This window comes from Garra rufa, chromosome 15 (assembly GCF_049309525.1).
Source record: "Garra rufa chromosome 15, GarRuf1.0, whole genome shotgun sequence".
Taxonomy (NCBI): domain Eukaryota; kingdom Metazoa; phylum Chordata; class Actinopteri; order Cypriniformes; family Cyprinidae; genus Garra; species Garra rufa.
This window is the reverse complement of record NC_133375.1, coordinates 25,542,840-25,558,739: the sequence shown is the minus strand read 5'-3', so window position 1 is coordinate 25,558,739 and position 15,900 is coordinate 25,542,840. Positions and strand designations below refer to the sequence as shown.

The window sequence follows — 15,900 nt, the reverse complement described above, 5'->3', positions numbered from 1 at the left end:
AGTTATTCTACATTTTTTATTTTATGTCTCTGAGCTGATTAGCTTAGTAAACTCTTCTTGACAACTTGTGAATGTGTAAAACGTGACTTTACTCGTACTGCAACGCCTAAAATGATCGACTGACTGAAGAAGAAAAAAAGCGTGTGCATTCCAGAAGGGCCTCGTAAATAAAAATCAATTTGCTTATCGGTAAGGATAAGATAGTAACAAAAGTCGAACATATGATCAAACGCGGTAAACTAATTACATCAGTCTTTTGCTACTGCACTAAACCGCAGTCATAATGCGTCCCTTTTGTTCCAGGCTGAAGCGCATTTGGCAGTTCGCACTCTTCCTGAGGTCTGCCACGAAACACGCATAGAACAAAAAAAAATGTTTTTAAAGCACAACCAGTGGTCACATCTTGTACATACATGTCTACGTCTTTAGGAACAAAAAGTATGCTAAGCATATTCAGTCACGTAGCCCATGTAGGCAGTTGCCAGGTCGTTTAACCAATCGTGAGTCACGAAATATTGCTAAATTTCCATCAAGAAAACGTATTGGTTGGACTGGCATGTAAACACGTTTTCCTCCTGAGCCAAACCCCTAGGTAAGCGTCGCAGCAGAATCCACGTCTCATTGGTTTAAACAACTGTCAATCATTACAAGTCTGCTATCTGATTGGTTCATAAAATAGCCTGCGCCTGAAGGGCCTGACTAACGATGCCCTCAGTGAAGCTGTATCAGTTCCCACAGAAGCGAACCTACTGAACACGCGTGGCAAGTACGAATGAAAGAAGTAAACAACTTTCTTAGTATAGTTTAGTCATGGCTTGCAAAAAAATAGGCAGTTTAAGCAACGCAATGTGGCAAAGGAGCTCCAGCTGCAGGGTTTCCCTGTGTGCAGGATTGAATATTCCTGCTTTTGCTTGTGGAAGCTTCGCTTCGGCTGGTTCAACAACAATGAACGGACAGAAGTGCTGCAAAGATGGACACAACTGTGGACCGACGAGAAATGTAGCAGCTAGTCATAACCCTGTTGCAGCCGCAGTCACAACGCACAGACACCAGATCGTGGGCAAAAATAGAGGCGAAGAATCTCTCACCAAATCTGGCAGGGCTTTCTCATCCACGGCCCCGCAGGTCAACAATAAAACCTACTTGTGGGCGAGATACAATGAGATGAAACGGCTTGTGCACGGTATGTAATGTTAGATTTTTTTTTTTTTTTTTGTTCTCACATGTAGTGTTTTGTAATCTTTGGAGTCGTGGTACAACTTATTTGCCCACTTTCCATCCGTTCCAGAGAGGCGCTAGCCTCTGGACATTTTGTAAACAACTGCCAACTGCCATTCACATGTCCAATACCTGATCGACATTTTGTGTTCAAGTGTATCAGACATGTTTTTCTTAACTTTATTGTTTATGCACAGAAGAAACAGTGTTTAAAACATGCATAATAAACCTCAAATCTCCCTTTGCCGCCCCACAGATTTGATTCCTCCAGGGGTGTGCAATCTTTTGAACCCTTCCACCATCTATGCCAACAATGAGGTGAATCTGGAAGAGGTGGACATCTACGGCTTTGACTATGATTACACGCTCGCGCTCTATTCCAGCGCGCTGGACGAGATGATTTACAACAAGGCGCGAGAGTTTCTCGTCCAGCACTACAAGGTCCGAAAAAAATACCTAATTTTATATCATAAACCTGTTGATTTTCATATTTCATTGTTATTAAACCAAATAATTATAAATACTAACGCGTTATAATGAGGTAAAACGCTTAACCAAAAAATAAAAACTTAGGGTTCATTCACACAGAATGCGTTTTAAATATTAATTCGCGGATTGAAAAAGAAAAAAGTAGAAAACCCATATTTACGTTATTTAAAAAATCCACATACATATTTTGAACTATGGGGGGCGCCATTACTTTGATTACGTAAAACAGTTGCACTTGGTGAGCTACTGGTACTGAGCTACGCAATTTTTAACTGCAACACAGCTAGGACAATAAAATACTCATACGATGACCACAGCTACTGTAAGAGCTTAAAGGTGGTGATGGATATAAGCGAAGGCTTAAACCAAATGCTGTACCATTGATTTTCTCCACATGGAGTCTCAACACACCCAATTTCAAGCGAAATCCGTGCTGAGAAACTATCGGTGGCTGTGGCATAATGACCACTGTCAGCATGTTTACATGGTTTGCAAGCTCTTTCAGTAGCTGTGGTCTACTAAAAGCCTCAAAGGCATCAGGGCTAAAGTGGAGAGAACACAGACGCAGGTCTTTTCATTCTTTTCTCCTCTTCTTATCGGTAACAATGCAGTGATGACTTGCATCGCTTCTCCTGTTGCCTTTTGACTAAAAGTTACAATAAAACATGGCATTGTATCTGTATTTTATTTTCTGAGTTGTTGCGGTAAATCTTTCATAGGTTTATGATACATCATTTATGTTATATTAAACCATACAAGTCTTAATACCCAGGGTTCACTTTAAAAATGTAGGGTGCAGGGTAGCGAGAAAAAAAAAATACACAGTCTACATTTTTATAAAAGTTGAACTTTTGTTTCAACACCACGTTTTTAGAATGCTGTGAAAGACAAGAGCACAATGTTCAAACGGGTCTATCTAGCACCTTCACATAGAAAAAAATGGAAAGCAGCGCAGTGGAATGCAAAACACATTGTGTGTGAATGGCCCCTTAGAACAAAGTCAAGAAGCCATACACAGAATGTGTTTTAAAAAAAAAAAATTTTTTTTAAATGCATTTAAAATTGGAATGAAAAAAAAAAAAAAAGACCTAAACTGGTTCTTTTTAAAAGTTAAATTTTTTTTGTTTTTTTTTTGTTTTCCTTAAACGGATAGTTCACCCAAAAATGAAAATTCTGTCAATAATTTCTCACCCTCATGTCGTTCCAAACAAGTAAGACCTTTCTTCATCTTTGCGACCCAAATTAAGATATTTTTGAGCAAATCCAAGAGCTTTCTGACTCTGCATAGACTGCAAAAGTTAATCAAAAATATCTTAATTTGTGTTCCGAAGATGAAGGCCTTATGGTTTTGGAACAACATGAGGATGAGTAATTGACAATTTTATTTTTGGATGAACTATCTCTTTAAGTGCCACTTTTTTTTTTTTTTTTTTTTTTTTTTTTTTTTTATTGAGTTTTGTGTTACGTGTGAGGCGCTGCAAAAGACGCGAGCGCAACAGTCAAAACATGTCCATCTAGCCATATTAGCATTGGAAAAGCAGTCCAGTGGAACACAAAAATGTGTTTTGTGTGAACGTCCCCTAAAACAACAAATGTATCCTGGACTTTCGACTTTTGTTTTGTGTTTTGCTTAATTGTTCTAATGATGTTGACCTGTCTGAGGGGTCATGTGGAGTCAAGGGGTGGGGGGTTAAAGGTTTGGCATGCTTGAGATGACTGAACTTGTTTTTCTCACTAGTATCCTGAGGGAATCAGTAAGTACGACTACATTCCCAACTTTGCAACTCGGGGACTTCACTATGACATCCAAAAGGTGCATTTAACTTTCTTTGTTTGAGTTTTTTATGCATTGTTTAATTGCAGTTGTGCAATAAAATTAATTAACTTTTTTATCATTATTTCAATGCCACAGGGACTACTGATGAAAATCGATGCCTTCCATTATATCCAGTTAGGAACTGTTTATAGGTAAATTGACCTCATTTGATCAATTTAATCAGTGAGTTTGTGTGATTATGTAATTCATGTTTTTTTTTCTTGTATTTGCAGAGGTCTGAAGCCTGTCCCTGATGATGAGGTCATGAAACTTTACGGAGGTTCAAATCATGTTCCCCTCCACCAAGTCAGTGGATTTTACGGCAAGGTGATTGTTCCGCATTGCGTTTTCATTTAGTTAAATTTCATTTTAATTTTACACTCGAGAGAGCAGATGTTTATATGCTGTTATTGGCATGCTTACATTTTTGTGCCTCATTACTAAGAGGTCAATGAGGATAAAGTGGTGCCACCCTGTCAGGAGCTCAGATCTGATTTTGTGTGTCCAGTCACCATGAGTAAGTGGCTGTGTGCTATATATCTACAACAAAAACATTACAGTCCTTTTCTCTATCAGATGGTTATCAGGCACGTTCTTCTCTGCAGGATCACAGTAAAGGGAAACGCATACAATTGTGTCAAAAGTCATAGGTTTACATGTAGTACACCTTGCAGAATCTGCAAAATGTTAATTATTTTACCAAAATAAGAGGTATCATACAAAATGCATGTTTTTTATTTTATTTAGAATTAACCTGAATTAGATATTTCACAAAAAAGACGTTTACAAGAAAAATTCTTATTTGAATTTATAAAAATTTACCCTGTTAAAAAGTTTACACAGGCTTGATACTTAATACTGCGTTGTTACCTCAATGATCCACAACCGTTATTTTATTTTTTATTTTTTGGTTTAGTGATAGTTGTTCATGAGTCCCTTGTTTTTCCTGAACAGTTAAACTGCCTGCTGTTCTTCAGAAAACTTCTTCAGGTCCCACGGATTCTTTGGTTTTTTAGCATTTTTGTGTATTTGAACCCTTTCCAACAATGACTGTAAGATTTTGAGATCCATCTTTTTACACTGAGAACAACTGAGGGACTCATATGCAACTATTACAGAAGGTTCAAATGCTCACTGAGGCTCAAGAAGAAACACAATGCATTATAAGCCAGGGGTGTAAACTTTTAAATGGAATGAGGATATGTACATTTTAATTGTTTTGCCTTAATATCATATTTTTTTCATTTAGTACTGCCCTTCAGAAGCTACAGAAGGTACATGTTTCCCAGAAGACAAAATAAGTAAAATTTAGCCTGATCTTTGAATTCCAAAAGTTTTCACCCCCTGAAGCATCAGTAAGTGTTCATAAGATTCTGCAAGGTGTATGTAAACTTTTGACTTCATGTATCAGGGATTTATAAAATGGTGTTTTGCATAAGATTTCTCTTGTGCTCTGTTGTAAATCGATTAATTAGCTAAATATTGCTCTTGGATGCAGTAAAACTTGCCTAGTATTGTCTGGCTTGTGAACAACGTTATTTTTGAGTCAGTTCAAACATTTAAAGTGGTTTGCAAATCTCTATGAATGATTCATCAGACGTGTTTTTGATGAAAAAAAAGAAATGATAATAAAGCTGCATTCACAACTGTCCTGTTAAATTGTACAGGGTATGATTTTTATGTTAAAGCCATGCAGTTAATGGTACTAAAATATATTTAATGTCCAGTTTAAAATTAGTTAAGAATCACTGAATTGAATAATCTTTCTGATTTTTTTTTCTAATCACAAATGACTGATGTGGTCATGCAGAGTCATGGCTCTGGAAATTTGTTAAATACTGGTTAACTTTTTTGTGTGTGTATGTGAGGTTTTGCACTAAAATGGCCATTAAAATATATGACCTGCAATTTCCTTGCAGCAGGTCAACAGTATTTCCAGAAGGCATGTAATTTAGGTATACAGATGAAAGAAGCTTTATGACTCGTGCATTTTATTATTATTTGTTCCAGGGTCCCAAAATGAAGCAGTTCATGGATGTGTTCTCCATCCCTGAGATGACTCTCTTGGCAGCTGCGAACGATTACTTCATCTCAAACGACATCGAGTACGACCCTGTGCATCTCTACAAAGATGTCTCAGTAAGTGTGAAGTCAATATGCCCTGCGTGAATCCTGATCAAACCACTTAAGAGCATTTGCACAACAAAGCCAAACTCTTTTTTTAAGGACTGTGAGAACAGTTTACAAACTGCTTTTGTAATTTAAAACCGTGAGAGCTGTTTCTTGTCTGTCATTTTGTAAACTTTGTCATCAAGCCGAGCGGATTCTTTCTTTTGCCTGTGGTTAAGTGCCGCTGACTGATTTGTTTTCATTCAGCTTAGATCACGGTGGTCCTGAATTGGGTTACAGAGCGACTTTGTTTTTTCATGCTGTTTTTGGTCAATTTACTTGCAGAATGTAGTCTTGTCTTTCACTTCTGCTTTTCAGCCCCACTCCCCCTTACTTGAGCTCTTGCTGACTAGTAAAAAATAAAACCTTAGCTGCACAATAAGTGGCTAAAATCCAAAATGTTTCAGCCCTCCAAAGCATGTCAACAAGAATCAAAAGAATTGTTTTGCAGTAAGTGGGTTTGCCTCATTAACACCATCACTGAAGTACTTGTCAGGAAGTTGAACGTCAGCTGCGTTTGTTTATCTTTTAAGCGCAGCTTTTCGAACTGACTTCTGTCCGCGCTGCTAGAACAGATTGTACTGTACTCGCAGTGTGAGGTGTGGGTATGTAGGATGTCATAGGGAACCTGAAACCTGGCAGCAGATCAAAGAAACGTTTGTGAAAGATCTGTTTAAAAATCATTTTTATGAACAAAAGAGGAAAAAGGAAATGATAAAAAAGAGAATAGAAAGTGTTTGCATTAAGCACTGGTTGACAAAAACACCTGTTAGAGTTTGCTTAACTTCTATACTTTGAGAAATATGAACAAAATTTCTCTTTTCAGGATGCTATTGGAATGGTGCATATCAAGGGTTACATGTACAAATGGATCATGCAAGATCTTGGTAAGTATGAACAAATATTTACTGTGCGCATTACCCAAAAATGGCTTCAAATCTTAGTTTATTTGCACTGAATTTCTTTAGCCAGCTACAGATCATGTTATTGAAACCTGAAGCTAATGACTACCAGACTTGAAGTTGACTCTCCAGACCCAGTCTGTGCAGTGCATGTATTTGATGTGTGTGCATATAGGTGGAGAGCAGTCTTTTGTTTTCAGAGCAGACTGTTGCATAATCGAACCTCTCTAGAGAATGAGATTAAAATGAGCAGTTCTGTTAGGCTGGCCCAATCTAATCTTTGGTTTTAATGTTTGTTGTATCCCTGCGGACAAGCAGGGAACCTGCAAATCCTTATCATAGATTTTCCATTGCAGTATAAACACTTTTTAAGCAAACAGGAAAACAGATATGATCAGATTCTATATTGTATTTATCAAAGTCTGCAAAAATGACTGATTTGGTTTTAGTCTGTATAGAATAGACTTGGTTTTAAAAGGACCTCTTTTTTCTGCCTTTTGTGACCCCTTTTCCGTGTTCGTTCCCCAGAGAAATACATTCTCAGAGGAGATGAGACATATGCTGTGTTGCATCGGCTGGCCAGTCAGGGGAAGAAGCTTTTCCTTATTACCAACAGCCCCTTCAGCTTTGTGTGAGTTTTTTTTTTTTTTTTGTATTAAATTCAGCAGATTTATTCATAAAGGACTTCAAAGTGAAGCTCTGTACAATTACAAAAAAATACAACAATAACCACTTATTTTGGACCCCCAAATTTTGTTTTTGTCATAAATTGAAACATTAGCTTATTAATGTTTATTTATTATTTTTCCACTGCTAAATTGAAATTTTTTTTTTTTCTTTTTTTTTTCAGTGATAAAGGCATGAAGTACATGGTTGGAAAGGAGTGGAGGGAATTCTTTGACGTTGTCATCGTTCAAGCTGACAAACCACATTTTTTCAATGACTGTGTAAAGTAAGTCTGCTTTTATATAAATAGAAAAAATCTCTTTTATAGTCAATTGAGATATCTGTTCTAAAATGTTTCATTGTGCACTTTGGAAGAGGTTATTCAAAATATACAATAACATTTAAACTTTTTTTGGTTAAGGCTGCATTTATTTGATTAACACAACAGTAATATTGTAAAATATTATGTTTTTTTTTAAATATATTTTTTATTTAAATTAATTTTTGTGATGCAGTGCTACATTTTCAGCAATCATTACTTCATTACAGTCATCAGTCACGATCCTTCAGAAATCATTCTAATATGCTGACTTTGTACTTGGAAAGCATTTATTATTATCATCAATCTTGAAAACCTTAGTGCTTATTCATATTTTTGGTTATGGTAATGTATCTTCTTAGTTTAACTTTTGTTTCATGGAAATTTCTAAATAAAAGCATTTGTTTAAAATAATTTTTTGTCACTTTTGACCAATGTAACAGCCTTACATAATTATTTACATAACTTACATAGCCTTACATACTATTTTATTAGCATTAATAGTATAGTCTTAATTAGGGCTGTCACTCGGGTTGGGTATTGTTTAAATTTTATTTATTCCGATTCTGCTTATCGATTCTGATTCTTATCGATTTTTAGTTTTGATTCCAATGAGAGAGAAAAAAAAATACAATTTAAGTCAAACATATTTATTCTGTCTTATTACAAATTGTTTTGTTTCAGCTAAATAACGAGCAAAAAGCAGCAGCCTACAGAACAATTAGGCCTACAAGAGGAACATTTGCATATGGTGTTAACAAAAACTACCACTACAGGAACAACTGATCACATAGCGACTGCCATAAATGTCATCGAGTTTCGTGCCATTCCGATTACTTTTTTTTTTTTTTTTTTTTTTTTTTTTTTTCATGCTAAAATGACTGAACAATACCAGATGGTTTAAATCACATTAAAATGCAAACACAAGAACTGCGGAATCAAAATGCACGTTTTTTCGAATACCCAGTTCTTTGAAATTTGAAACCGGTTCTAAAATGGAACTGGTTCTCAATACCCAACCCTAGCTGTCATTAATGATTATTTCAGTAATCGAGTAATCGGTCGATTATTCTGATGATGAATTGAGTAATCAGACAGTTATAATTCATGTGGTAATTGAAGTAGACCCAAGCGAACAATAGCCTTTAAAATTAGCAATGAGCCAATATTTAGTTCAAATAAAGTGTAAAAAAATTTGCTGGTTACTCAACACAAGCAAAAGTACTCGAGCTGAATCAAGGAATCGTGACAGCCCTAGTATTAATAGTATTATGAGTAGTATTATTAGTGAACAGTATTTTATTTTAATTTTTTAAATGACCCCAAACTTAATAGACAATAAGCCGTAATGTATTGATTCCCAATAACCTTTTCTCTCCAGCATTGAGTGTTTTTGTTTTTGTTTTAGTTTTAGCGTGAATTACCACTTTGCAGTGATTTTAAAGTATCTCTACCTCTTAATTTTCCAGACCATTTAGACGTTTGGACAGCAATGGAGATTTACAGTGGGACAGGATCAAGAGTTTGGATAAGGGACAGATCTATAAACAGGTAACGCAGATTTGTTTTGTCCTGCATAATGTCTGTTTACTCTGGCAAGATGAGCATAAGCAGTACATGCAGACGAAATTGCTATAACATTTATGCTGACTCATCTGTGAGTCTGGATTAAGTCAGGGTTCACAAATAAATCTGGCAAAATTTGTTCAGAATTACTGGAACATTCTGCCTACTTATAAATCCTCAACTTGCAAAAACATGGTATTTTACAAGTCTACATGGTTAGCTATTCACTAAACTTTTAACATTTTCCTATCCCTGTGAGAATAAACTCAAATCTTTCTCTCAGCATTGAGTCTCTGTTAATTGTAGAATGATTTATCCACTAAATTTGGCTTTCAATCGGAACAAGTGGAAAAGAAGGTGGGAAGGTCAACTTCTGACTGAATGGAAAATCAATTGAACACAGTTTAGTGGTGTCAGGCATGTACAAACAGACTTGGCTGACCAGTACAGACTTAGTCGGACTCAGGCAGGACAAAGTTAAAGCAGCATATGAAAACCATCCTAAATTGGGAAAGACTTATGGGAAAGTTCCTTGGCAGTGCAAACTGTTCCTGCCTTGCAAAACCAATGAAAGGTCTGTTGACTCGTTGCTTCCAGAAACCTGAATGACTACTGGAAGAAGGAAAAAGAAACAGAAAAACTGCAGTATGGTGTAGTTTCTAGCTAAATGAAAACCTTGAAATCAATTAGAATATTATCAATGGGCTAACAAAACTGTTTTTTGTTTTGCTTTGTTTCAGGGAAACCTTGTGGATTTTCTGAAGCTAACAGGATGGCGAGGATCCAAAGTTTTCTACTTTGGAGATCATCTCTACAGTGACTTGGCAGTGAGTCACAGTCATCCTTCTGTTTTGTTCGCATTTGTTGCGCATGTGTCTCTTCCTTTTGTTTTTGCTTCTTCAGCTGAGTGATTCCAGCAACAGTGGAAGTAAACCTCACCCTATAGTTTTCATAATCACTGCTTTCCAGAGTCAAACAGTAACAATGATTCTAAAGAGTTCTTGAAGTGGACAATAGTTTAAACATCCTGTCCGGCATTTTAGGATCTGATGCTCCGTCATGGGTGGAGGACAGGAGCGATCGTGCCTGAACTTGAGGTGGAGACCAAGGTGGTGAACACAGAGCAGTACGCGCAAAGTCTCACGTGGTTGCAAGCGCTCACTGGACTGCTGGAACGCATGCAGGTACACAATGTGGCTCTGAACTTCAACACCTTTCCTTTTTAGTATAGAAAAGTTTTTTTTTTTTCTTGTAACTGTCTACTTTGTTAAATTTCACATTAAAAAAAAAAAAAAAAAAACCATTGAACTATGTACAGTTAAAGTCAGAAGTTTATAAACCTTGCAGAATATGCCAAATATTTTACCAAAATAAAAGGGATCATACAAAATGAATTTATAAAAATGACCCTGTTTAAAAGTTTACATACACTTGATTCTTACAGATGTAGATCATTCAGGTAACAACACAGTATTGTTTTTTTGTCTAGTGATAGTGAAAACTTTCTGGAGTTTCAAGATAAGGGTAAATTAAACTTATTTTGTCTTCTGGGAAACATGTAAGTATCTTCTGTAGCTTCTAAAGGTCAGTACTAAATGAAAAAAATGATATTTAGGCAAAATAAGAAAAATTTACACGTCCTCATTCTGTCCAAAAGTTTACACCCCCAGCTCTAAATGCATCATGTTTCCTTTTAAAGCATTAGTGATGTTTGAATCTTCTGCAATAGTTGCATTTGAGTCCCTCATTTTTCCTCAGTGTGAAAAGATGGATCTCAAAATCACACAGTCATTGTTGGAAAGGGTTTAAATCAGGGGTGTAGATTTAGGGTGGAAGGAGGGGATATGTCCTAACAGCAGATTAAACGGCTACATGTAAAAGTATAAATATGATCCCTGTCAGTTCTCTTAATCTAATGACGACTATTTGTCAGAAGTCAGTCTTGTGAAAGAAATTGATATGCTACATACTAATATTGCCAGAATTTTGTTGACAGTTCACCAATAGACAATCCACTTCGCACAAATAGTTTTTAAAATGCATTCACTGACTTGGCAAACATTAATGATTTGATTCGAGATTTGCACACTAAGACTCAGAAAAAGTGAAATAAAATGATTGCTGTTTAAATGGCATGTGTTTATCTTTATTAAACTATCTTTTTGTCAGTTATTAAACATTCCTTTAACATTACACTATTCCTTAATTTAACTTAATGAATTGCATTTCGAGTGGATTAATATCAATCAAAGCATTGCTAGTATTAATGTAAAGTCATTTTGCAGCATATAAAAAAAAAACATGCATTTCGTGGACGGAGTTGGGGTGGGGGGGTGGAGTCATAGGTCCCCACCATTGTCCAGAGCAAATCTACGCCCCTTGGTTTAAATACACAAAAATGCTGAAAAAAAAAAAAATTGTGGGATTTTTCTGAAGAATGACAGGCAGTTTAACTGTTTAGAACAAACAAGATAGTCATGAACAACTATCACTAACAAAAAAACAGCTGTGGATCATTCAGGTAACAACACTGTATTAAGAATCAAGTGTATGTAAACTTTTGAACAGGGCCTTTTTTATAAATTCAACTATTATTTTCTCTTGTGGACCATATGCAAACATCTTTTATGTGGAATATCTTATTCAGGTCAGTACTATATAAAAAAATAACATGCATTTTATATGATCCCTTTTAGTTTAATAAAATAATTAACATTTTGCAGATTCTGTAAGGTGTATGTCAACTTTTCAATGTATCTCAGTAAGCGAGTTTCTAGAAAACAAATGAGGGCAAAACAAACACGTCTGCATTACATGTGCTTCTATAGTATATGGTTGCATAGGACTGACCTAATAGGTTTGGCAGAGGTCCATTCGCTTTATATTGATCTGAATTGATTGTTCATATGCAAAGTTAGATCCTCTATGTTAGAACAGTTTGGTGTGATCGGTTTTTCGGTTTGCATAAACCAGAGTGCATTCGACCTCATATTCGGTCAAGGTTTCGGATGATAATTGTTTTAATTTGTTCTACACTAAAATTTGAGCCACTCAAAACGTTTTGGGTTTTGGATAAAAGTGGATAAAATGTAAAAGGACACGGTTACTGTAGAAATCCAAAGTTTGTATTCCCAAAGGGAACAGCACATTAATGTAGCTTTTCCTGTGTTTGTGCAGAGGCCATAAGAATTTGACGCGATAGTTAATGAAATACATGAGACGATGAGCCATTTCACACTTTAAAAGACAAAAATAGATTATTTTTTGCCTGTATTAAGTCTGATGGGAATATTGGTAATACTCTGTTCTCTGCACTTCATAATATTGTCCAAAAAAATCAGCATTACTGTATTTTTTTTTTTTTCTGTACAGTTTAGAATTTTATAATATTATAACAATATTCTAAATGTTTTTGGAGCCTAGATATTTTGTATTAATGAAAAATATCTCAAAAATATCACATAACGGGGCTTGTATTTACCGTCAAAAAGGTTTGGGGTCTGTATGGTATGGAAGCGATTTCCACCATGAAAACACGGTAATTGTGACTTTTTATCTCACAATTCAGACTTTTTCTTCTCACAATTGTGACTTATTTCTCAGAATTGTGAATTCATAACTTGCAATTGTGACTTTTTTTTTTCTCAAAATTGCAAGTTTATATCTCACAATTGTGACTTTTTTTTCTTAGAATTGCAAGTATATATCTCACAATTGACTTTCTCTCAGAATTGCAAGTTTATATCAGAATTGTGACTGTTTTTCCACAGAATTATGAATTTATATCTTGCAATTGTGACTTTTTCTGTCAGAATTGCAAGTTTATATCTCACAATCGTGACTTTTCCTCTCAGAATTATGAATTTATATTGCGCACTTATTACTTTATAACACAATTGGAGTTAAGTCAGAATTTTAAGATATAAACTCGCTATTTTGAGAACAGATCAGGCTTTTTTTCTACTTTTCTACTTTGTATCACACAATTCTGAGGGGAAACAAAGTCAGAATAATGACACTATATCTCACAATTCTGACTTAATAACTTGCAATTGTGAGTTTATATCTCACTTCTGAGAAAAAGTCATAATTTTGAGTTTGTATCATGCAATTCTGAGAAAAAAAGTCAGAATTGTGAGATGAAAAGTAGCATTTTTTTATATTCAGTGGTGGAAACAGGCTTTCATAGTATAGGGTCATTTATTGATATTGAAATAAGTTTAATAATTTCAAACTTTTCTTTTTCCAATATATTTTAATGTGATTTATTCCTGTTATTGCAAAGCTGAATTTTCTAATCATTTTTAAGGCTTATGTGATGATTTGGGGCTTCAAGAATCGGTGTTTAAAACAGTTGTAGAAAATAGAAAGTTTAAAATAACAATTTAAAATGGTAAAAATACTTTTAATGTTACCAACAACTACAAAAAAAAATCCAACTCTTTAAAAGGTATTGTTTTTATTTAAAATATTATAATTTTATTTTGTTACACAGCTATAATAAAAGTCTATTATGTCTTTTGTATCATCTTAAAGACAATTCCAAAAGTTCTCCCTGTTGATTTGTAGAAAAAAACACTTGCCTTGAACAACTGACTTATTTACATCTTGCTTTTCAGATGTATCGGGATCCCGAGTCCAAGAAGGTTCTGCAGGAGTGGCTGAAAGAGAGAGAGGAGCTACGGTGAGCAAAGCAAGACAAAAAGACAAATTCTTGAACTCGCTTAATAAACAGATCAAGAACTTTAGCCATTGTAACACCTGTGTCCCCATTTCCTTTTACAGGGCAGTCACCAAGAACCTCTTCAACCCTCACTTTGGCAGCATTTTCCGTACCTGCCACAACCCCACCTACTTTTCCCGCCGCCTGTGCCGTTTCTCAGACCTCTACATGGCCTCAATCAGCTGCCTGCTGAACTACGACCTTTCATACACCTTTTACCCTCGCCGAACGCCCCTGCAGCACGAAGCCCCCCTCTGGATGGACCAGCTCTGCACTGGCTGCATGAAGACACCCTTCTTAGAGGAAATGGCTCATATTCGTTAAAAACCTAATGTGCAAATATGAACTGAGAAGTGAAATGAGGGGCTGGGTGTCTCTATGGCATTGGAGACGTGGCACTTTTTGCGCAAACACCACATACAACAGGGCCACCTGCTGGATGTTATGTTACAATGCATCTCGATGTTCTCAAGCCTTGGACATTGAATGAAAGGCTTGCTGATGAACTTATGCTTATGTTCTTATCTCTAACTTTTTTACTTTTAATGCTATTGCATTATGTCTTACTAAACGTAGTTAGATGTTGAGTGGTTTACAGTTCTCTTGTTTTTTTTTTTTGTTTTTTTTTTTGGTTTTGTAGACTAAACCTGTATGTCATTAGTTTTGTAGCTGCAACAGGGTGATGTTTGTATTAACATGAATCATGATAGCGGGAAGAATGAAATGTATTATACTTGGGGTACCCAGACTTTTTTTGTACTCTGGTAGGCCAAAGTATTGAGCCGCTGGCCAAAAATGCACAATTCTGAGTTACAAATACAGTAGGTCTGATTACATGTGCGATTAGGTCAAATAACTTCATAGATTTGGTGTTGTAATGTTACTTACCTTCCCCACACTACAGTAATAATATAGCCTAGACTCAAAAGTTTAAACATGCACACGTATTAGCATTCTTGACAGCTTTTTATTAGTAGAAAATTTTTTTTAATGACAGCTGTATTTCCATACATGGAAGCTCCTGGAGGGTCAAACCAAATAATGTTGTTGTTTTTGACCTAGCAGGCTGTTTGTGGCTTTAGACTAAGCTTCTGTACAATCAGAGCATTGTTTGCTTACAGTTACATCTGTGAATATAAGCAGCTATGCTGCTAAGTTCAGTTGTCCAGGAACAAGAAAAATGTCATCTTTTCTATGTACTTGCTCTACAATTAATAAAATCCAATAAAAGGCTTTGTATTAATGTTGTTTTTTCTTATGTCTTTCAGGGATGAAACGTATAACCCACAAATGACAAATTGCTTACCAAGGCTGCATTTAATTGATCAAAAATGCAATAATATAATAATGGTTTCTTCAGGATTTAAATATATTTTAAAATGTAATTTATTTATGTGATAGATGAATTTTAAAAACATATTTTTTTTTTTGCCTGTAATGAGTCTAAAAAAAAATCAGCATTTCTCTTTTTTTCTGTTTAGAATTTTAAATTATTATCACACAATATTATACAAGTTGTTGGAGCCTCAATATTATTGTATTAATCAGAAATGGCTTAAAATATTAGGCTTGTATAATCAGAAATTAAGTTTTTTTTTTTTATTATTATTATTATACTTTAAACCCAAAATTGTGAGAACATGATAATTATATATATATATATATATATATATATATATATATAATATGTGATTTATATAAGTTTTGTGTTTTATTAAAAGTCCACGTTTGGTGTCTGTATAATTTTTTTAAATGTTATTGAAATAAGTTGTTTTATGCTCACCAAGGCTGCCTTCATTTATTTATTTGTTTTAAAAGGAAATACAGGAAGAAAAAAATTAAATTGTGAAATAATGCAATTTCTGTTTGAATATATTTTAATATGTGATTTTTTTCCAGTTATTGCAAAGCTGAATTTACAAATAATTTGTTATGCTTATGCATTAATTTGCTGATTTGGTGCTTAAGATTTTTTTTTTTTTTTTTATCAATGTTTAAAAACAGTTGTGCTGCTTAATATTTTTGTGGAAAC

At 34.9% G+C, this 15,900-nt stretch overlaps 1 protein-coding gene across 1 annotated transcript; it reads left to right on the top strand.

Annotated features, from left to right (window-relative positions):
* The first annotated feature begins 738 nt into the window (after positions 1–738).
* On the top strand, positions 739–15,111 carry nt5dc2 (5'-nucleotidase domain containing 2). The gene is made up of 14 exons (XM_073818944.1): positions 739–1,183; positions 1,475–1,659; positions 3,446–3,520; positions 3,620–3,675; positions 3,757–3,850; positions 5,534–5,662; positions 6,519–6,579; positions 7,123–7,225; positions 7,445–7,546; positions 9,049–9,130; positions 9,886–9,972; positions 10,189–10,329; positions 13,765–13,829; positions 13,931–15,111. The coding sequence occupies exons 1-14, from the start codon at positions 811–813 to the stop codon at positions 14,190–14,192; spliced, it is 1,815 nt and encodes a 604-aa protein (XP_073675045.1). The 5' UTR covers positions 739–810; the 3' UTR covers positions 14,193–15,111.
* Positions 15,112–15,900: the final 789 nt, after the last annotated feature.

What these genes read in the sequence shown, in the direction of transcription:
- nt5dc2 (XM_073818944.1), top strand. Translation starts at nt 811, where the DNA reads ATGGCTTGCAAAAAAATAGGCAGTTTAAGCAACGCAATGTGGCAAAGG. An exon ending in TCAGTGGATTTTACGGCAAG is followed by an intron (nt 3,851 to 5,533) that starts GTGATTGTTCCG and finishes TATTTGTTCCAG; the next exon opens with GGTCCCAAAATGAAGCAGTT. An exon ending in ATCTCTACAAAGATGTCTCA is followed by an intron (nt 5,663 to 6,518) that starts GTAAGTGTGAAG and finishes TTCTCTTTTCAG; the next exon opens with GATGCTATTGGAATGGTGCA.